Here is a 24001-nt window from a genome sequence, read left to right as displayed (position 1 = left end):
CTATTTTTCAAAAGTAGATCACAGGTCTTTATTCCTAATCTGTCTTAGTCTGGAAACTCTACTAAGCCTGTCCGCCATGGATGACCCTGTTGATATATGAAGTATTGGTGGTTTAGCTTCCAGCATCATTTGTTGTTGTTGTTGTCAGGTGCCATCGAGTTGGAACCATCTCATAGCAACCCCATGCACAGCAGAACGAAACAATGCCCGATCCTGGGCCAACCTCACTACTGCTGCCACACTTGACGCCATCAGTGATGCCACCTGGCCGATCCATCTCATTGGGGGTCTTCCTCTTTTTCTCTGACCTTCCATCTTACCCAGCATGACATCCTTCTCCAGCAACTGTTCCCTCCTGACAATATGTCCAAAGTATGAGAGACAAAGCTTAGCCATCCTGGCCTCCAAGGAGCACTCTGGCTGCACTTCTTCCAAAACAGATCTATTGGTTCTTTTGGCAGTCCATGGCACTTTTGGTATTCTCCTCCAACACCACAATTCAGAGGCATCAATTCTTCTACGATCCTCCTTATTCACTGTCCAGCTTTTGCATCCATATGAGGTTATTGAAAATACCAGCATCAAAGCAACACACAAACCAAAATAATATGACAAACTGATAGATGAATTTTGGATATCTGTCTGTTACCAGAATGTATTAGAATGCCTGCTATGTTCCAGGTACATTTATGTGGTAGAGTGAACAAATTAGTCCTGAATTGCCTAGAACTCTCTGAATTTAAACAAAAATCCCATGTTCCACATAAACTATAACTGTTGGTCACACTATTTGTAGACACTGGTGACAGCAATAAACAATGCTACCAATCCCCATTCAAGAGGGAGACTATGATATGTTTCTTTATTTTTGTCATATAATTTAAAGGGATGATATTTTACATAGGGTTGTCAGCAAAGACTTCATGGAGAAGGTGACATTTTATTAGAGAATCAAGACATCCAAGGAATGAGCCAACTAAAGATCTGAGGGGAAAATATACCAGACCAAAGGAAAAACTACAACAAAAGTCCTGAGTTATATAGGGCAAGGAGACTAGTGTAGTAAGAACTGAATTTATGGGTTCATTTCACATAGGGCCTTTCAGACCCTGGAAGGATTTTGTGTACCTTTGAGAGATGAGAAGCCATTAGAAGATTCTGAGTAATAAGGTAATGTAATCTATATTAGACTTTTTACCATTGCTGACATCTCTCTACTTGCTACAGAAATATTCTACAAGGAATATACTATAAGAGTTAAAGTATGGAGATCATTGGAGAGACTCTTTCAATTTTCACGTGTAATATAGGGGTCATCAAATTCTGGATCTATCTTGATGATATACGTGATCAGTTATGCTTAAATTGTATGTAAGGTATGTAAGAAAGAGAGGAGTCAGTAGTGACCCCAGATCTTTTGTCCTCAAAATCTCAAAGAATAAAGCAGCCTTTGACTGAGATAGTTCACGATAGAAAACGCCAGTTTGGTGATGGAGTGCAATTGGCAATTCAGGAGTTTAGGTTGAGTATGCTCGCTCTGGGGACCTGTTAGACATCTAAATGGGGATGTTAAGGGGGCAATTGCCCAGAGTGGATGACTTTGTTGGAATAGGGGGTCTAGCTGGGAGTCACTAGTGAGTAGATGCTAACTATAGCTGATGAACTTGATAAAATAATGGCAGAATGAAGAGAAGACATCTGTCGAATGAGAAGTTATGCAAGTTTCACATTCTGGGAAGATAAAGAAGGATTCAGAAAAGGAGACCTATAAAGAGCGTCCTGTAAGGTGGTAGCAGGAAGTTAGAGTGGTACCTGGGAAACCAAATGAGGGAAGAGCTTCAGGAAGGACACACTGATCAGAAATGGAAGATAAAGTAAGGACTGAAAACTGGCCACTGTCCTTATGTCATTATCAATGGAATTATAAGAACAACTTTGGTTCAATGGTGGGATGAGAACCTGATGAAGGTAGGCTCATGAAAAATGGAAAACAAGAAAGTAGAGATGACAATCATAGATGGCCCTTTTGAAGAATACTTGGGATGACAATTTGAGGACAACATGCTTTTAAAGAGATTTTTGGGTTTTTTTTTCAATGACAGAGGATGTGTGTGTGTGTGTGTTTATGCTGATGGAAATGATCCATAGAGTGAAAGAATTTCTCTCTAGGAAATATGACAATTGGAAGAGTAATGTACTTGATAAGGCAAGAATATTTGTCATGTAGGAGGCAAACAAGGAATTGGACAGAAATAGGTGCTAGAACACAGGCACCATTTTAAAAGAAGGCAAGTAGCTATTTAGTGGCTTTAGAAAAGGTATTTGGGGGTATGTTCTCTAATGGTTGCTTCTACTTTCTTGGGCAATAATAAACAGGATAATTTTACAAGTCACCCAAGAGTGGGAAAGAGAATTAACTAAAGATGATAGTTATGCATCAAGGGCCCCCTTAGGTTGGTAGTGATGATTCTAAAATTAGACCCATCACCATGATGGTCTCCACCTGGGTTTTTCCCTGGCTCTATTCAGTCATTCCATTAAAAGCACGGAGTAGATAGAAAACGATCTTAAATCAGAAAACATTAACTTAGCACCTAGGGTCCACAGACCACATGAGAGTGATGTGACGCAGATATAAGCAGAGGTCAAAGCCTAAGGGAACTCACTGTCGAGGTGTGGAGGCAGACAAATAAGCAGACATATGAAGTACAAGCAGGCAAATGACAAGATAGAGCTAAGTCCAGAACATGTAGGTGAGGCCTGGATCTGGGTTGGGAATACTTGCCACCACAAATTACAGCTGAACTGATTTCTCAAGAGTGTGGTGGTTTTGTGTAATCAAGAGAGCAGAGGAAGGTTTGAACCAGGCAGATAGTCAGCCTAAGAGAAGACTTGGGAGCTGAGGAAGCAAGAAGTGTGTCAACCTGGCATGTGAGAGGAGAGTTGCCTGAACAGAGATTGCTATAAGCAGCAGCTAGAGCCCAGAGGCCTTTACAGATCACCCCCTTTTTGAGTACGCTATTTGCAGTCCCCACTATGACTTAGTTATGGTAGAGACACTGGACATCTGTCCCAAGCCAGACCATTTGCCTTGTACCTATCAAACAGTTCTCTGATCTGATGCAGGTGATATTCACAGCTGCATCCTTTAACGCCTGTTTCTAAACCTTATTTACTTCTAGGTCTAGGTTGTTTGGCAAGTCAGAATAAATATCACATGCAACCTTCTTTCAGTTAACTCATTTCTGGCCTCCCCAGTCAACTCTGGGAAAGGGCACCAGCCTGGGTTCAACTCAGGCAGAAGCTGTAGCTGTGGAGAAAACTCCACCCTCCTTGATGTGAAAGCCTTGCTCCTACCTGGCTCTGCACACCCAAGGCAGCTTTGGGTTCTGTGGGCGTGCATGCTCATCCTGCTTTAATGGTGAAGATGCAAGTATCTCAACCCCATCAAACCCCACTCCTTACGTCAGGCTGGGTAAGCATGTGGTGGGGTCTGGGCTCTAGAGAGCTCTCCTTCCTCTAGGTGGATATTGGCTGAGCAAGATAAAAGATGTGTAGGTGAGATGAAAGCTAACAGCTAAGTTCCCGTGACCCAGAAGTGACCCTGGGGTAGCAGAAGAAGTTTTTTTTTAATCATTCAGATTGCATTTTTGTTTGTTGTTGTTGTTGTTATGTGCCATGGAGTTGGTTCTGACTCATAGTGACCCTGCACAGGGTTTCTGAGGCTATACATCTTTACGGGAGCAGAAAGCCTCATCTTTCTCCCACGGAACAGCTGGTAGTTTAGAACTGCTAACTGTGATAGTAGCAGCCCAATTCATAACCACTATGCATTTTTGGTTACTACATCATAAAAATGCACATTTTATAGAAGTAATTTTAAGTGCCCTTCTCACTACTTATGCCTCCAATTTTTATTCCTATATGCATTTACATTTTTAAGGATTATCTTTTATAAGAATGGAAATGTACTATCTGAATACCTTCAAGTGTGTTTCTTTTTTAGCAGTTTATCTAGGGCACCTTTCAATTTTAATAGGAGTCAAAGAGCTGTGACCGTCACCTGAACCAGATCAGATGACTTTGTGCTACGTGCAATGCAGTGGCCCAGTATGGGTCAGATGTCCACTGTGTGTGCTGTACCTCTGTTGAATTGGGGACCTCAAATGCTGTACTTAAAGAGGAGATGATCTGTAAGAGCATCCAGCTCTAGCTGCAGCCTTTGGAGCTAGAGGGAAAAGGATGTGGGAGGTAGATTACAAGGCAGGGAGGACACACCAGCTGGGCATCGACCCCCACCATGCCTTTGGGCTCCCAGGGCACCTATTTGAAGAGGGTTGGGTGAACTACATCCTGTAAGATGTGTTTTCCTGTGATGAACCTTGCTCCCTCATCCTGGGAGCTGACTCAGTTCTCCATATGATGTTGACCCAACAGTTTCCAGTGTTTCCTCTACAGTCACTATGGAGACCACTCGGAATCCCATCCAGAATCCGCCCTGGTCTGGGAGGAAGCTCATGTAACACACCACACTCATGTCTCCACCCCAGGTCACCTGGATGCAGTGGGGTCAATGTTAAGGAACCCAATCTCAGCTCAGGAAGGGTGGTCAGCTGACTCCAGGTCTCTGCAGCTGCCTGGCCTCCTCTGGTGGATATAACTTTTCCAGGTATTGGCTCTGTCTTTCAATAGACTCCTCTATCCACTTACCTCCTCTCAGTTCATCCTAAGGAAGGGTATTGGAGAAATCAGTACCGTAGATATCAACTCCAAGGGCTAAAATTTGCAGCCTGACTGTCGTATAGAATTACTTCCTCCATCATTTTCTATAACCGTGGCTCTGATTCATTTTTCCCTGTAAAACTGGTCATCATTTGCTATATTACGTCAGGGTCTGCGAACAACAGCCATACAGGTCGAATCTGATCTGCAGTCTGTTTTTGTACAGTCACAAGCCAGGGGGTTTTGCTTGTTTGTTTTGTTTTTTAAAACACATTTAAAATGTTTTAAAAAATCAAACTCAAAACCAAAAACATAGACTATGTAACAGACTAGTAAGGAATTTTCAGTCTAACATACATATTGGAGTCCGGGTATGGCACAGTAAGATAAACGCTTGACTGCTAACTGGAAGGTCAGTGGTTCAAACCCACCAACAATTCCCTGGAAACCCTATACAGGGTTGCTAAGAGTGGGAACCAACTCGACAGCACTTAACAACAACAATGACAACAACGTATGTATTATAGATGCTATCTAGTCCTTTCCAGAAAGTTCTCTGTTCCCTTCATGTTCTAACTATTTGTGCTGTTGTGGTGGTTCATGGGTTTATCTTCTCTCTCCCCTCATCTCTACTAGGTAAAGTACACTTTATGCTGTTCCTACCATATCCCTAAGGATAGTGCTTAGGGAGCTCTGGTAGCGTAGTGGTCACGAATTGGGCTGCGAACCTTAAGGTCAGCGGTTTGAAACTACCAGCCGCTCCACGGGAGAAAGATGAGGCTTTCTGCTCCTGTAAAGATTTACAGCCTTGAAAACCCTGTACAGGGTCTCTATGGGTCAGAACCGACTCGACGGCACTTAACAACAACAACAGGATAGTGCTTACCTAGCTCTGGTACGTTATAACTCAGGCTACTTACTAACTGTAAGGTCTTCAGTCTGAAACTGCCAGCTGCTCCTTAGGAGAAAGATGAGGTTTTCGGCTCCCATGAAGATTACAACCTCAAGGTTGCCATGAGTCATATTGTCTCCACGGCACATCACCTCCACCCACCACTAGGATAGTGCTTGACACAGATGGGAAATAGGGTTTGTTTAATGAGTGAAAGGATGAATGAAATCACCTTGGAAACATTTCAGATCCCATGGTTGAGAACACCTTCAGGTGACCTATATTCCCCTTGAGGTCCTGTCAACCTTGACGTATCAGTGCCCAGGTGTGGTAGGAGAGAAGGAAGCATAAAAAAAACTCCAAGCAGGAATCCTAACATGGGAGGAGTTGGTCAAAAAAACACAGGGAATGGGCAAGAGGGTAGGCTGTTGGTCTGCAATCTGTGGGAACATGCCTAACCATCCCAGCTCACTTGTGCAGCATTGTTTCCTATAGAGGAATGAGGTTTACTGTGATATTTCTTAAGGTTTCATGAGCTGTGGCGTCGAGGCAGGAGGATGAACACCCCATCCTCTGGTGCTTTCAAGACCAAATTGCCTCCTTTTTGTTCTCCTTAAGGAAGGGGGATAAGTGCTTCAGGATTTAGGTTTCTCAGGCCCATGGTTATGACATCCTAGCAGTTCTGGAAGCCTGTTATTCACACACTGTTGACATATATGTACTATGCTCTTGCTGCAAGTGCATTGGCCTCCATCGCCAAGGTAAATGTGTCTGTGACATGCAGAGTTATATTTTAAATTTTGGTGTTTTTATTTTATCTCATGTTTCTTGTTGTTGCTAAGTGTTGTTGAGTCGGTTCTGACTCATAGCAACCCTGTATAGGGTTTCCAAGGAGCAGCTAGTTTGAACCTCTGACTTTGTATTTAACAGTCCTTTGCTTATCCTATAGCCCCACACATTTTCATGCTTAAACACATTGACCTCCTTGTTAATAAACATCTACCCAGGAAATACGAATGGTCTTCCAAAAGTTCACGGAAAAAAGACTTTATATTTTAATTGCTGTTTTCCATAAACTTGCGAAGCGCCCTTGTAGTAAGGTTGATTTATGGAGAAAGGTATAGTGTGAAAGGGAGGTGGTACCCAGCTGGGTAGACACTCTCTGATGGATTAAATTGGGTCCCCAAAATATGTGTCATCTTAGCTAGGCCGTGATTCTCAGTATGAAGTAATTATTCTCCAATTTGTGATCTGATGTAATATTATACATCTTAATCTCTGTGATGTTAATGATGGAGAATTAGTGGTTATGTTATGTTAATGAGACTATTACCATACCGTCTAGATGGCACCTAACAACAATATGTTAATAAGACAGGATACAAATTACAGGATTAGGTTGGATATTGAGTCAAGTCAGTGGCTTTTGAAATATAAAAGGAATCAATAAAACAATCAAAGATCAGAGGTATCTACTACAATGAAGAAACAGAGCCTGTGGCCGATTGTATCCTTTGGGCCTGGGTCCATGGACTGGGAACATTCTAGAACTAGGAAACCTACAGAAAGAGTGACTTCCCCTACAGGTGGCACTGGGAATTTAGACTTCTAGAGCAAAGACCTGGAGCTAGAAAACTGACGGAGAACACACTCAGCATTTCTCAAGCTGAAAGAACTGAAGAAAAACTCAAGCCTCAACTGACAATATTTAAGCGTTCTGCAAGGTCTGTCTGAACAGCAAGGTTCAAGCTTACCAGCCATTACTTGGAAATGCTAAACAGCAGGGTCGCTATGAGTTGGAACTTACATGATGGCACTTAACAGCAACAACAACAGACAAAATGAGTCCTGGTGTGGCTCTGTAGGATCAGCAGGAGACTGCTAACCACACGGTTGGTGGTTTCAACCCACTCGCTGCTGCTTGGAAAAGCTATACAGGGTCACTATGATCAAGAGCCAAGGATATTGAAGGAAGAACTCCAAGGTTTACTGACAGCACTGGCAAAGAACAAGACCCTGGGAATTGATAGAATACAAATTGAAATATCTAAGCCAACTGATGCAGCACTAGAGGCACTCATTCATCTATGCCAAGAAATTTGGAAGACAGCTACCTGACCAACTCATTGGAAGAGATCCATATTTGTTCCCATTCCAAAGAGAGGTAACCCAACAGTATGTGGAAGTCATTGGACAATGTCACTAATATCACATGCAAGTTAAATTTTTCTAAAGATAATTTGAAATGGCTTCAACAGTACATTGACAGGGAACTTTCAGAGGTTCAAGCCAGATTCAGAAAAGGACGTGGAACAAAGGCTATCATTGCTGACATTAGATGAATCTTGGCTGAAAGTAGAGAATACCAGATAGATGTTTGGTGGTGGTCATTAAGGCCATGGAGTCAGTTCCGACTTAAGGTGCTCTGTATAGGGTTTCCAAGGCTGTAAATCTTTACAGGAGCAGAAAGCCTCATTTTTCTCCCGAGGTACCACTGGTAGTCTCGAACTGCTGACCTTGATATCAGCAGCCTGATTCTTAACCATTGCACTACCAGAGCTCCTTAGAGAAAATGACAAAGAATGAGTATTCTGGAACACTTAATTGTGTTCATGAAGAACCTGTACATAAACCAAGAGACAGTTGTTCAACAGGAAATATTTCACACCAACAATAACAGTAAAGTTAATTTAAAAAAAAAAAAAAAAAAAAGCAGAGGACAATAAATGCTGGTGAGGATATGGAAAGACTGGGACCCTCCTTCTAGATTACTGATGGGAATGTGAAATGGTCAGACCACTCTGGAAAACAGTATAGCACTTCCTCAGAAAGTTGGAAATAGAAATACCTTATGCCCCAGCAATTCCTCTACTTGGTATATATCCACAAGAAATATGAGCCAGAATATGAGCAGATATGTGCACACCAGTGTTCATAGCAGCACTATTTACAACAGCAAAAAGATGGAGACAGCCTAAGTGCCCATCAATGGAAGAATGGATAAACAGACTTTGGTACATATACACAATGGACTATTATGCCAATTTGATGAATAATAAGGAAGCTGTAAGCCACTGCATAACATGGATGATCCTTGAGGACATTATGCTGAATGAAATTAGTCAGTCACAAAAGGACAAATATTGCATGAACCATTATTGTAAAAGCTTAAGAAAAGATACCCATGCTAAAAGGAAAAAAGAGGCAGTTGTTGAAACAGAACAAGGGAACACTGAATGCTTTAAAATTAGGAAAACTGTGTGCCAGGAATGTATTCTTTCACCATACTTATTCAATCTGTGTGCTGAACAAGTAGTCCAAAAAGTTGGGTTCTTGTTGTTGTTGTTAGGTGCCATTGAGTAGGTATCCACTCATAAAAGCCCTGTGTACAACAGAGCGAAACACTGCCTGGTCCTGAGACAACCTCACAATTGTTGCCACGATTGAGCGCATTGATGTTGCCACTTTGCCAATCCATGTCATTGGGGGTCTTGCTCTTTTTCTCTGTTCCTCCACCCTCCTTCTCCAGCAACTGGTCCCTCCTGACAATATGTCCAAAGTATAAGAGAAGAAGTTTGGCCATCCTGGCTTCCTAGGAGCACTCTGGCTGCACTTCTTCAACACAGATCTGTTGGTTCTCTTGGCAGCCCATGACACTTCCAATATTCTCCTCCAACACCATAACTCAAAAGCATCAATTCTTCTGTGGTCTTCCTTATTCACTGTCCAGCTTTCGCGTGCATATGTGGTTACTGAAAACACCATGACTTGGCACACCTTAGTCCTCAAGCTGACATCTTTGCTCTTCAACACTTTAAAAAGGTCTTGTGCAGCGATTTGCCTAATGCAATACGTCCTTTGATTTCTTGACTGCTGTTTCCATGAATGTTGATAGTTGATCAGAGAAGAATGAAGTCCTTGACAACTTCAATCTTTTATCCATTGATAAGAGTGTTTCTGGTTGGCCCAGAGGTGAGGATTTTTGTTTTCAAGCCCTCTTTACTTTCAGCAAGCAAGATTGTATCATCTGCATATCGCAGGTTGTTAATGAGTCTTCCTCCAACCTTGATGCCATGTTTTTCTGCATATAATGCAACTTCTCAGATTATTTGCTCAGCATACAGGTTGAATAAGTATGGTGAAAGAATACAACCCTGTCACACACCTTTCTTAATTTTAAACCGTTCAGTGTCCCCATGTCATGTTTGAACAACTGCCTCTTGGTCCAGGTACAGATTCCTCATAAGCACAATTAAGTGTTCTGGAATACTCATGCTTCACAATGTTGTCCATAGCTTGTCATGATCCACACAATCGAAGGCCTTTGCATATTCAATAAAGCACAGGTAAACATCTTTCTGGGATTCTCTGCTTTCAGCCAAGATCCATCTGACATCAGCCATGATATCCCTCATTCCATGACCTCTTCTGAATCTGGCTTGAACCTCTGGAAGTTCTCTGTCAATGTATGTTTGCAGCCATTTCTGTATTACCTTTAGTAAAACTTTACTCACATGAAATATCAAATATATTGTCCAATGATTTCTGCTTTCTGTTGGGTCACCTCTGTTTGGAATGGGCACAGATACTGATCTCTTCCAATCAGTTGGCCAGATAGTTGTCTTCCAAATTTATTGGCAGAGATGAGTGAGTGCCTCCTGTGCCGCCTCACTTTCTTAAATATTTCAATTTTCATCCCATCAATTCCTGGCACCTTGTTCTTTGCCAATTCCTTCAGTGCACCTTGGATTTCTTCTTTCAATATCATTGGCTCTTGATCATATGCTATTCTGGAAGCTATGCCACAGATATTTGAAATACCAGCAGGCTCACCCATGGAGGACAGGTTTCAGATGAGTTCCAGACCAAGAAGTTGAGTTATATGAAGAATAATATGGCATCAGGATGGGAAGAAGACTCATTAACAACCTGTGATATGCAGATGATACAACCTTGCTTGCTGAAAGTGAAGAGGACTTAAAATATTTATTGATGAAGATCAAAGAGCACAGCCTTTGGTATGGATTGCATCTCGATGTCAAGAAAACAAAAGTCGTCACCACTGGACCAATAAACAATATTCTTATCAATGGAGAAACGACTGAAGTTGTCAAGGACTTCATTCTTCTTGGATCAACTATCAACACTTATGGGAAGCAGCAGTCAAGAACTCAAATGACGTATTGCATTAGGTGAGTCTGCTGCACAGGACCTCTTTAAAGTGTTGAAGAGCAAAGATGTCAGTTTGAGGACTAAGGTGCACCTGACCCAAGCCATGGTATTTTCAGTAGCCTCGTATGCATGTAAAAATTGGATAATGAATAAGGAAAACTGCAGAAGAATTGATGGATTTGAGTTATGGTATTTTAGGAGAATATTAAAAGTACGATTGAATGCCAAAAGAACAAACAAATCTGTGTTGAGAAGTGCAGCCAGAATGCTACTTAGAAGCCAGGCTGACCATACGTCGTCTCTCATATTTCACACATGTTATTAGGAGGGAATAAATAGTTCCTGGAGGAGGGCATCAGACTTGGTAGAGTTGGAGGGTCAGCAAAACCCCCAATGAGATGGATTGGTACAGTGGCAGCAGTAATGGTCTCAAGCATAGCAGCGATTTTGAATTTGGTGAAGGCCCAGGCAGGCTTTCATTCTGTTGTGCATAGGGTCACTATGAGTCAGTATTGATTCAGTGGCACCTAACGACGACAACAACAACAACAAACTGTGAGAGAATGTATCTATTCAAACCATTCCCATGGGGTATTTCTGTATAGCAGCACTAGGTAACTAAGACGTTGCCTTGGCCGTGGCTAAAGGAGACATTCAGGAGGTGCATGCTGAATCGGGTGAAGCCGCTCTCAGAAGCAAGGGAGCTTTGTAAAATCCTTTTCTAAGAAAGTGTCATGCACTCACACGCGTTAACTCTGTGTTCGGTTAGGGCTTGTTGCTGTTGTTAGGTGCCTTCGAGTCCGTTCTGATCAGCAACTCTGTATTCCATGAAGCAACTTGTGGGTTTGAACTGCTAACCATGTGGTTCATAGTCCAGTGTTTATCGTAAAGTGCCACACCTGGAGTCCACTATAAACTATGAACATTAGTTAATAAACAGTGTATCAACATTGGTTTATCGATTGTAGCCAATGTACGTACGGCACAAATGCAAGGTGTTAATAACAGGAATTGTACTATGGATCTCTATACTTTCTATCGTGTTTCTGTAAACCTAAAACTGCTCTAAAATGAAAAGAGTATTTTAGGAAAAAAAAGCCTGAGTGGGAGGCTTGGCCATAGGAACATTCCAACCCTAAATATTTTCAAAAAGTGAAGTGAGGAACTCACACGCAGACCATAGGGCAGTGAGGAAGCCTTGAGGGGTCACTTGCAAGGTGATCCTTCATGAGTGCATTCAGACCTGATGGGCAGCTTGGGTTGTACTTTGGGCATCTTCCTAGAGAGTCACTCTCCTAGCCATGTGCTCCCTAACTTCCCCATGAGTCAGTTCCCAGCATGGTCCCCAGGCAACAGTCTAGATTGCTTGCCAGGGATGTGTTGGCATTCTGTGCTCATCCTGGGACCACATCTCCCCAGATTTTTCTCCGATTCTCCAGGTGCCTAGCTCCAGGTATGGATTGTTCACCGTGTGCCATATTGCTAAGTTATAGGATGGGGGTCTGCATGGGCAGCCAGGTGAAGCACCAAGATTGGCAACAGGTTCCATAAAGGGGGAAAGATGAGCCGAGGTGGGGGTAAACCTGGAAGCTTAGATATGCTGCTGTCTATGTTTCCTTCCAAGGAGCTCTGGTAGCATAGTGGTTACAAATTGGGCTGCAAACCACAAGGTCGGCAGTTCAAAACTACCAGCTGTTCCACGGGAGAAAGATGAGGCTTTCTGCTCCTGTAAAGATTTACAGCCTCGGAAACCCCATACGGGGTCGCTATGAGTCGGAATCGACTTCACGGCACACAACAACAACAACATGTTTCCTTCCATCTAACTTTGCTAATTATTATCACCTCTGGTTCCTTTCCTTATCCCTGTGCTTCACTCATTTCAACTTCCTTTTGACAGTATAACAAAAGAGATGGCATTTATAAGGCATTGGCTATGTGCCGGGTATGGGCTAAGTGCTTTCTAACCTGAGATAGGCATGTGTATCTTCATTTTATAATGAAGAAAACTGAGACCCCCAACATTGTATGACCTGCCCCCGTCAGTGGATATCCAACTTGAGAGAGACTCGGAGTCACCTGGAGGGCTGGGAAACTGATTTCTGAACCTACCCTCAAAGTTTCTGGATCAGCAGGTCTGGGGTGGGGTCTAAGGTTTACAGTTCCCATAGCGTTCCAGGTGCAACTGCTAATCCAGCTCCTCGGACCACACTTAGAACTGCTGGTCTAAGTCAAACTTTGAAGGTTTTATTTATGGCCCCGTAGGTCTGATCCCAGAATCTTTGCTGTTTTTCACCATTATAATGAATTGTCCCTTGGTGTGTGCACCCAAACATATTGTTATCAGCACCTTCACATGTAATATTTCTTCCTGAAACAATTTGCATTTTGGTTCTCCATCTGGCTACCTCCATGTGTCCTTCAAGACTCCTAGAAAGCCTTTCTTCTTTAGCCCTGACACACATGTTGCTCCTCCTCTGTGCTTCTAGAACCTTCTGTGCAGACCTCTGTTTTCCATGTCTTTCATGCTGTATTGTCACTTTTTTTGTTTACATTTTGACCAGTCACCCAATCCACAGAAGAAAACCCTTGAGTGTGTCCCAGTTATAATTCAGTGGTAAAGTTCTCACCTTGCATATGGATGATGGGTTGTACATGGCCAAGAGGCAGTTGTTTGAACAGAACATGGGAACACTGAATGGTTGAAAATTAAGAACGTTGTGCAACCACGTTGTATTCTTTCACCATACTTAATTCAACCTGTACGCTGAGCAAATAATGCAAGAAGCTGGATTATATGAAGAAAAATTTGGCATCAGGATTGAAGGAAGACTCATTAACAACCTGCAATATGCAGATGATACAACCTTGCTTACTGAGAGTAAAGAGGACAAAACATTTACTGATGAAGATCAAAGAGCACAGTCTTCGGTATGGATTACATCTCAATGTCAAGAAAACAAAACCCTCACCACTGGACCAACAAACAACATTCTTATCAATGGAGAAAAGATTGAAGTTGTCAAGGATTTCATTCTTCTTGGATCAAGCAGCAGTCAAGAGGCCAGATGATGTATTGCATTGGGCAAATCTGCTGCACAAGACCTTTTTAAAGTGTTGAAGAGCAAAGATGTCAGCTGAGGACTAATGTGCACCTGACCTAAGCCATGGTACTTTTCAATAACCTCATGTGCAAGCGAAAGCTGGACAGTGAATAAGAAAGACCATAGAAGAATTGATGCCTTTGAGTTATGGTGTTGGAGGAGAATACTGAAAGTGCCATGGGCTGCCAAAAGAACCAGTAGATCTGTTTTGAAAGAAGTGCAGCCAGAGTGCTCCTTGGAGGCCAGGATGGCCAAACTTTGTCTCTCGTACTTCGGACATATTGTCAGGAGGGACCAGTCACTGGAGAACGATATCATGTTTGGTAAGGTTCAGAGAAAAAGACGAAGACCCCCAGTGAGATGGATTGGCGAAGTGGCAGCATTGATGAACTCAAGTGTGGCAACAGTAGTGAGGTTGGCCCAGGATCGGGCGGGGTTTCTTTCTGCTGTGCGTAAGCGCGGTATTAGTCGGTACCGACTCGATGGCATCTAACAACAACAACATGGAGATGACCAGGACCAGGCAGCATTTCATTCTGTCGTTCATGGGGTCACCATGAGTAAGGGTCAACTTGACAGTAGTTAATAGTAATGTGCCTTTCTTAGTAAGTATTCAGTAAAATTTTGTGAAATCAATGGTTGAATGACTTCAGCCAGTTGCTCCATGCATTGAGTTTATAGCGTCCATTCATAATGGGCAGATCTCTTTGTAATTAGGGAACCTGAACACTTCTTAAAAGTTGTTGCCAGAGACACTGATTTGAGAACAGTTCTCAATTATGTGTACACACAACACAGTCACTGAGCGTGTCTGCCCCGCATGAACCCCGAGTTTCAGGGACTCAGTTTCAACACCTTGCCAATAGGTTTCAATTTTGTGCCCAGCTCCTGTTGGAAGTATTCAGGGAGAGCTTCTCGTGGTTCCCCTGACTATTTTATTTTGTGATTGCCTGTTTGTTCTGCTAGACTATAAGCTCCTATCTGACGTAAACATCTACCTTCTGCTGATTGTCAGAGATGACGTGGCAGCCTGGCTCGCTAACAGTCTCTGTCCCCCTTTATTCATCCATGTGTGTCCCTTCCACGTCTGCGCGCTCTGGCAAGATGGCTTCCCAGTCAGATCTTCTTTCTCAGATCTCCAAATAGCTTGTCTTTATCAACCCTAACAGCAACACCTACTATGGCTGGCTTGTTATTCAGCTGGGAACCCCTTGTAAAAAAGAGGAGATTTGCATCTGAGATGGGAGAATGCCCTGGGCACTGACCTGTGGTTATGGAAGCAGATGGATGGAGGCCAGGAGGCTCAGTGTGAGGCATGGACACTATGAAACAGGGACAGTGAGTTATAGCAGGACAGAAATGGAGTGAAGCCAAAAACATTTAGGATGCCTGCTGTCTCAAAGAGATATTCCAAGCCTTTGAACATGGGCACAGCCGTGAGTAAGTACCAAGAGGAGAGAGGTAATCTCCATTTCAAATATGGGGCTGAAACAGTATTGCTGAGTTTTCTGGTTGTTATGCATTCACACCATACTTGTGGAGACTGCAGTAATTTAGAGCAGTTCAGTATTTAGACTCAACAGTAATTCATCCCGATATTCCCCATTCATCAATGCCCTGTGTTTGTTTGTATTACCATGAGAAAAATAAAAACATGCGGGGGTGGGGGTGGGGGCGGGGAGGGGGAGATTTCCCCTCCTTTTATTACAGGCAAATTACGACAGAGTTACAACCCTTGGGGCCCTTCAAGCAAAAGAACATCTTGCTTCAATTAGATATAAATAATGAACAATAATTAGAAAGATCTCTTCACCGAATTTGTTATTTTATGTTTCCTTTCATCTGCAATGCATTGAAACCAACACTGAGCCCTGTGTCTGGGCTGGTGGCAGGGACTGAATGAACGCTGCGGAGTGAGTGTCTGGAGCAGGAGACCCTCCATGGTCTGATTGTCCTCCCTTCCCACAGGGCTCTGGGGCTGCTGATGAGCCTTCCCTGGGGCACCTCTCCCTTCAGCAGGTACCTGACCATTGTCACCTGCCTCTCCTTCACAGACAACACAGCTCACAAACCAAAAGTCCTCAGACGTGCTGTGTTTTCTCTTCACCGTGGTGGCCCATACAATGTGTAAAAAATAATGATCAACATTCAATTATCAAGAGGTTTTGTATAAAAATCCAGGTCTTTTTTTTGAAAAAAAAACAAACTTGGCAGGGGTTGTGGAAAGGCAAGCATTGGCTGGAACTCCAGAACCTGTGAGCTTGGGACGGGGCACAGTCCCTGAGCAGGTGTGACCCACACTAACCCACAGTGTCAGGGATTCAGTTTCATCATCAGGCATCTCGCCAACAGGTGTCCATTTCTTGCCCAGTCCCTGTAGGGAGAATTCTGGATGACTTCTCATGGTTGCCCTGTTTTAATTTAATTTAATTTAATTTATTATTTTATTTTATTTTATTCCCCCTTCAATGGTAGTTTATTGGCAGTGGGCTGGAAAGGGTGATGGAGTTCCCATAGACAGACACCACCTCACACCTAGCCTCACAAGGATGGCAAGAGTGACAGGAAAGTGTGGCCTGAGGGCCCCGATGAGCTCCTCCCCTCAAGAGTGGGCATGGGAAAGGGGGTGTGGCCTGGTGTGTTGAAGGGGGCAGCCTTACAACACCTCCACTTAGTAGGCATGAGTAGAGACAAAGAGGAACACTCACTATGCAACCCCACCTTGACCGCTTGGAGTGTCCTTTCCTTGGCAGGCCAGGCTACTGGCCAGGACTCACTAGGCATGCTCTTCCTGGGCAGCCTTCAGGCTCTCCTTCTTCCTCTCCCTACCTTCCCCTCAGGGCTTCAGGGCACACTTTAGGCTCAGCCATAGGAGAAGGTCAGGACCCATGGCTTTAGCAGGGGGCACTGTTGATGCCTTTGAGGTCGATGGATGCCTTCTTCTCACTCTGACCCCCCAATAGGAAGGTGACCCCAGTAACAGCAGGTGGCACTGTGTGGTGCAGTGCTGTGATAGTCACCATGCCAATCTCCTCATGTGAAAACTTCTGTGTGTAGTCCAGGTCTGGTGTTACCATATTGAACAGCCTCAGCAAGCCACCGTCCAAGAACACAGTGGTCACTCAGAGCCTTTTAGACAGCAGCCAGCGCCTTCTCAGTTACATACTGACAGTGCTTCAGGTCATGGTCCCCACCGGGAAGGGCCTCAGTTTCCACAATGGGCACGATGCCATTCTGCTGGCAGATACTGACGTGACGGGCCAGCACGTTGGCATTTTCCATGATTGTGAGGGCTGAAGGGGTATGTTCCCCGATCTTCACCACACAGCGCCATTTGGCCAAGTCAGCTCCATCCTTCTTGTACTGAGCACAGCGCTCAGACAGTGCATCCAGTCCATGGGCGGTGATCTCGACGTTTGTTCCTACCAGGGGTACCACCTCCTTGTCTGCCTTGATGCCCACCACACTGCCCTTGGATTTGATAACTTGAGGACAGGGATGCCCATTATCCACCTTCTGGTAGAGTGTCTCATGGACACCCCCAATGCAGGGGTCCACACATCATCGGCAGCCAGCAGCAACAAGCGGTAGAATCACCAGTTCTCTTTGGTGTTCTCAGTTCCAATGGACTGCACCCACTTGACAATGCTTCCAGCGGACTCATCTGCAGCCAGAATGCCCTTGTCCAGAGCCACAATGCAATGAGCAATGCCAGATAGCTCTTTCTTCTGCCCCGGGGCCAGCACTGGGTATAGGTAGGGCATGGTGGTAGTGGTGGTGACAAGTTCCTGGCACAGGAGAGAGAGAAGTGGGCGTGTGGACTTCAGTGGTGGAGGGCAATGGGTGAACAGCAAGAACAAACTCGACTGTCATCACTGGCATCCGGGTTCTACCTGACTATTTTATATTGTGATTGTCTGCTTGATCTGCTTGACTGTAAGCTCCTTGCAGGCAGTAACCGTGCTTCATTCATCCTTTATCTCCCAAGCTCAGCACAGGACCAGGTTTCATTGAGTTCATCTGTGATGAGAAAACATCACTATGATAGAGTGAGACCATCCTATGGCCCTGTCAGGACTGCTCAATCGTGCTACCAGGGGTTGGGGATGAAGGTGAATGTGAATGATGGGAAAAGCAGAATGGCCAGCTGCACGGTGGATGGGCAGCTTGCCCCACCATCTTGCTTTACGTCTTTATTCTGTCTTTTAGGACATTCCAGGACCTCTCTAAACAAGTGGAACTCTCATATGGTACCGTCAGGGACTCCGCTGTGTACGAGTATTTCAGAGCCAAAGGCACCAACCCCCTGGAACAAGACAGCACATTCGCTGAGCTCTGGAGAACCATCAGCAAGAATGGCGGGGCTGACAACTGCGTGTCCAGTCCATCTGAAGGCATCAGGAAGGTAGGCAGGATTGGGATCTGGGCCAGTGCAAACGTGGGATGGGGCAGAGGGTATAGCCTCCCTGAGGAAGGAAACATCCCTGGAACATTCTGCTTCCCTGTAGGCACATAGATCCTCAGTTGGTGGGGTCCTATCATGGGCAGAAGAGCATTAGGGGAAACACAGGGATTCTTCAGGTGGCTGCCCCGTTCTCAGGAGCAGCCGCAGAGGGGCTGTTTGTTAGGTACCTTCCATGTTCCCCACGTGGGGATGGTAAGCAAAGAGCAGGCAGAACGAACCCAGGTCATACGTCTAGCTGCTCACGGTCTCTCTGAGGTGGCTACAGAGAGGGAGTCATGGAGGACTCAGCAGATGTTGATGTAGAGAGATGGGTGGGTGCTCAGGGCTAGAGGGGGAATTTCAGAGAGTGCGGGCACTGGGGCGCAGTGTGGGGAAGGTTCCATGCAGGTGGTGGGAGGAGCCAGGCAGGTGGTGGGACGAGCCAGGCAAGGCTCATTGGCCAGCGGGTTGATGTGCACTCAAGAAGCGTGTAGCTTAGGGATGGTAGTCAAGACACAGCTCTGGGATGGTGGCTTCACTCTGGGCAACTGGGGACAGGCAGGGTGGAGGAGGCCAGGAATAGAGAGAGAAGGAAGGAGAAAATGCATGATGTTCATTTATTTTGTCTAGTTGCACACAATAACTAGAATTAAGCGTTGTTGTTGTTGTTGTTGTTAAGTGCCATCGAGTCGGGTCCGACCCATAGCGACCCTGTACAGGGTTTCCGAGGGTGTAAATCTTTACGGGAGTAGAAAGCCTCATCTTTCTCCCGCGGAGCGGCTGGTAGTTTCGAACCGCTGACCTTAAGGTTCGCAGCCCGATTCCGTTAGCATCCCATTTTATAGATGGAGATCAGAGGCTTGGGTTCTGACTTCTTGTTAGGTTCTGACTAGTTGAATTCTAGGATGAAGAGTTTGGCATTTATATACACTATACTAGGGAGTCATTGATGCTTGATGAGGAAGAAAATGGTAGGTAGAGACACATGCCGTAAAAGCTCCTACTGTCCTTCTGTGGATTGGCACAGTGGCAGCAGCAATGGGCTCAAATGTCACAACGATTGTGAGGTTGGCCCAGGACTGGGCGGTGTTTCAATCTGTTGTGTGTAGGGTTGCTATGAGTTGGTACCGACTCGATAGCACCTACCACCAACAGTCCTTCTGTCCAGCGATCCCTACGTGTGGTGACTACTATCTGTGAGGCCATCTGGGAAATTGTGGGAAAGCTATACAGTCCTGTGTGTTCTCTGAGCAGCCTGGCAGACCGGCCCGCCTCTGATTTGCTATCCACCCAGTGATTCCAACTCTGCAGCTTTCACACATATATACACATGCACACACTCATACACACTTACAGTGTTCGTATACATGCTCCCATACATGTACATGCTTAGGTACACACTCATACACGTTCACATGACATTCACCTACACACACTATCACACTCATCAATGGACCTCACACACACTAACACACACATATACTGTCTCACTTACACACACACACACATACTTGCAAAAAAAGCAAACACTCACATAACATTCCTCAACACGTATCAACACACTTATCCATGATCACATATACACTCACACAGACACATTCACACCCAAACTTGGCACACAACACACTGCCACATGCTCACATACAACCCTATGTTTCCCATCTGCAGTTATGCATGTGGTACTACCCTGACCTGCCGCAGAGGGCGGTGGGACACAGGGAGCAGCTCATGACAGGTCTCATGGCAACCAAGACCCATGCTCCTGTTCTCCATGACATCGGTCTTCAGGAATCTGGCCAACGTCTTCCAGAAAAGCTCTCTGGGGGTCGAGGGAGAGAGGCAGGGGCTTGAGTCCTGCTCCAAGAGCACATAGCAGCTTGTCGTAAGGAGGGCATGGTGCGGCCTGCAATGTCCTGCAGGAAGTGTCCACAAAAACATTTAGCTTGAGATGACTTTTCCTTGTTGTATGGCTTTGTGGTACCGCAGAAAGTGTCTTCGCTTTGGGTCCTGACACATTTGGGTATGAATCTCAGCTCTGACTGAGACTCACTACCTTTGTCAATTTGAGTATGTCATTCTTCCTCCCTGGGACCTCTCAGAGTTGAGAGAGGCTGGAGCGAATTCTCATTGGGACTCTCCTTAGTTACCTACAGTATCTTGAAATACATATCATAGTATATTTGTAAGGTTTGCATTTAACAAATTAGTGCTTTAGCAAGAGTAAGAGAATGCAATATAACCATGCTACGCACATGTGTGCAAGAATTATTCAAGCATTTTAAGTCTTAGTTTGTGACTAATGGTGGAGTGCTGGTTTCAAGCTGCAAGGACAGCTTTCATTGGTGACACTGAATCTTTGTGGCTGGTGGCGACCTCATTTAGAGATAAGGAATAAAAGTTGATTTAAGGCCTTTATAAATGTTAAGACCTGGGCCAAGTGACTCTCTACTTCCATTCTTGCTTTCTTGATCTCTTGTGGAAAGGCAATCCTTCCATCTACACAGAAGATTCATTGTAGCAATACTACAGAAGCACTTCTTGTAAGATAAAAGAGAGCTACATTTGACTGTATTAAACTTCTCTTCATTATAAAGCACTGTGAAGAAAATAAAAAAGGCAAGTCACACCCTGGGATGAAATACTTACTTCATATATACCCAATATGTGATTCATATCATGAATATAAGAAGACCGTGCACAAATCAATCAGGAAAGCTCAAACAATTGAACAGAAAAATCGGCAGAGAATGCGCACAAAACTTTCACAGATGAGGCAACACATTTGGCCAATAATCCTATGAAGAGATTTTCAAATTTGTAAGTGAGCCAGGAAATGTAAACCCAAGAAAACAAAGAGACATCATTTTATCAATGAAACAGGAATACCTTAGAGTTGGTAGTGTGGACATGGATTCACAGGTGGTTTATTGATTGCAGGAGTGTAAAGAACAGTTCGTCATTCCTTTATAAAATTAAACAAATGACCCGGAAAATCTGCTCTATGTATGCTTCCAAAGTAAACATCTACATGCACTGAAAAAAAAAAAAAAAGGGGGGGAAGGCTACATAGCATTGCTTATAAAGCAACATGACCTTGGTGAGAGAAATGATGCTGGAGATCACATGATAGAATTCTACAAAACCAGTGACTTACTCATTGCAAATACCTTTTTTAAACAACCTAAAAAGCAAGTTTATACATGAACCTCACCAGATGGAATACACAGGAATTAAACTAACTGCATATGTGGAAAGAGACGTTAGAAAAGCTTGATGTCATCAGCCAAAATGAGGCCAGGGGCCAACTGTTGAACAGAATATCTATTACATATATGTAAGTTCAGGCTAAAGCTAAAGAGAATTCAAGTAAGTCCATGAGAGCCAAAATATGGCCTTGAAAATATCTCACCTGGACTTACAGACCATTTCAAGAAGACGTTTGATGCATTAGACACAATGACTGAAAACCAGCGGAGCTGTGGGATGACACAGAGAACATCATGTAGGAAGAAAGCCAAAAGTCATTAAAAAGACAGTAAAGAAAGAAAAGACCAAACTGGATGTCAGAAGAGACACTGAAACTTGCTTTCCAGTTAGAGACGCTAAAGTGAATGGAAAAAATAAGGAAGTAAAAGAACAGAAGAGAAAAATTCAAAAGGCATCTTGAGAAGACAAAATTCAGCATTATAATGAAATATGTGCAATAATGAAATGTGTAGTTAGAAAATCCAGAGGGAAAAAGCACACTCAGCATTTCTCAAGCTGAAAGGATTAAAGGAAAAAAAAAAAAAAAGCCTCAACTTGAAATATTGAAGTATTCGATAAGCAAAATATTGAATGATTCAGAAAGCATCAAAAGAAGATGGAAGGAATGCACACAATAACTGTACCAAAAAGAAATGGTCAATGTTCAAACAGTTCAAGAGTTAGCATATACTCAAGAACTGATAGTACTGAAGGAAGAATTTCAAACTGCACTGAAACTATCGACGGAAAACAAGTCTCCAGGAATTCATAGACTACAAATGGAAATGTTTCAACAAACTGGGGCATTGGCGGCCACTCACTCATCTATGCCAAGACATTTGGAAGACAGCTACTTGCCAACTGATTTGAAGAGCTCCATATTTATGCCCATTCCAAAGTGAGGTAACCCAATGGAATGTGGAACTCATCAAACAATGTCGTTAATATCACATGCAAGTAAAATTTTGCTGAAGATAATTTAAAAATGACTGCAACAGCACATCAACAGGGAGTTACAGAAACTAACCCTGGACTCAGCTAGGACAATGAACTAGGGAGATCACTGCTGACATCACATGGATCTTACTGAAAGCAGAAGATAGCAGAAAGATGTTTACTTGTGCTTTTTTGACCAGGCAAAGGCGTTTGACACTATGGATCATGACAAGCTATGGAAAACATTGTGAAAAATGGGTATACCAGAACACTTCATTGTATTCATGATGAACCTGTACATAAATCAAGAGTTAATCATTCAGATAGAAGTAGGGGATACTGAATAGTTTCAAACCAGGGAAAGTGTGCACCATACTTAATTCTATCTGTATGCTGAGCAAATAATCTGAGAAGCTGGAGTATATGAAGAAGAACATGGCATCAGGATTAGAGGAAGACTCACTGTCAACCTGCAATGCAGATGACACAACCATGCGTGCTTAACAGGAAGAAGGCCTGAAATACTGATGAAGCTCAAAGACTCTAATTTCAGTATTGATTACACTTCAGTGTAAAGAAAACAAAAACCCTCACAACTGAACCAATAAATAACATCATGATAAGTGAAAAGATTGAAGTTGCCAAAGACTTCATTGTACTTGGATCCACCATCAACACTCATGGAAGCAACAGTCAAGAAATCAAACAGTGTGCTGTGTTAGGCAAATCTGCTGGAAAGGACCTCCTTAAAATGTTCCAGTGTAAAGATGTCAATTTGAATACTAAGGTGCACCTGATCCAAGTCATCATATTTTCAATTGCATGTGAAAATTAGGCAATGAATAGGGAAAGCTATAGAAGAATTGGTGTATTTGAGTAATGTTTTGGAGAAGAATATTAAAGGTACCATGGACTTCCAGAAGAACAAACAAATCTGTGATGGAAGAAGTACACCTAGAATGCTCCTTAGAAGCCAGGATGGTTAGACATTGTGTCATATGTGCAAAGTATGAGACAACGTCTAACCATCCTGGCTTCTCAGCAAGATGGATTGGCAGAGTGGTAACTACAATAGGCTTAAGCTTAACACCCATTGTAAGGATGGCCCAGGACTGGGCGGTGCTTCTGACTCGAAGGCACATAACAACAACAACAACGACATGACTCAGCAATTCTGCTTCTGTGAATCTACCAGAAATAAATGTCTACATGCACTGCCAAAGTAGTGAAAGGCTACATAGCATTGCTTATAGATACCCAAATCCTGGAGACAATCCAAAATGGCCACTAACATGGAAAAATATTGTCTATCGTGAAGTGGATGAAATATCGCTTCTCTAATAGTGTGGATGAATCGTAGCAGAATAATATTGATGTAAAAAAGCATTTAAAGGCAATTTCATTAGGTTTAACTAATAGAAAATAGCATGCAACATTACACCCTTTTAAAAAATTATAAAATCACAGGCATATGCACGAACCAAA

General features: G+C 43.6%; 1 protein-coding gene and 1 pseudogene across 1 annotated transcript in view; one reads left to right on the top strand and one right to left on the bottom strand.

Annotated features, from left to right (window-relative positions):
* GRID1 (glutamate receptor, ionotropic, delta 1) overlaps window positions 1-24001 on the top strand; it is a 1105771-nt gene that overhangs the window by 992542 nt on the left and 89228 nt on the right. Inside the window, exon 13 of the mRNA XM_006872457.1 lies at window positions 18100-18295. Coding sequence (XP_006872519.1) covers window positions 18100-18295 — 196 coding nt within the window. The remainder of the gene's footprint in view (window positions 1-18099; window positions 18296-24001) is intronic.
* Window positions 16562-17660, bottom strand: LOC102811957 (annotated as a pseudogene).

Source organism: Chrysochloris asiatica, unplaced genomic scaffold (assembly GCF_000296735.1).
Source record: "Chrysochloris asiatica unplaced genomic scaffold, ChrAsi1.0 scaffold00198, whole genome shotgun sequence".
Taxonomy (NCBI): Eukaryota; Metazoa; Chordata; class Mammalia; order Afrosoricida; family Chrysochloridae; genus Chrysochloris; species Chrysochloris asiatica.
This window is presented reverse-complemented; position numbering and strand designations above follow the sequence as displayed.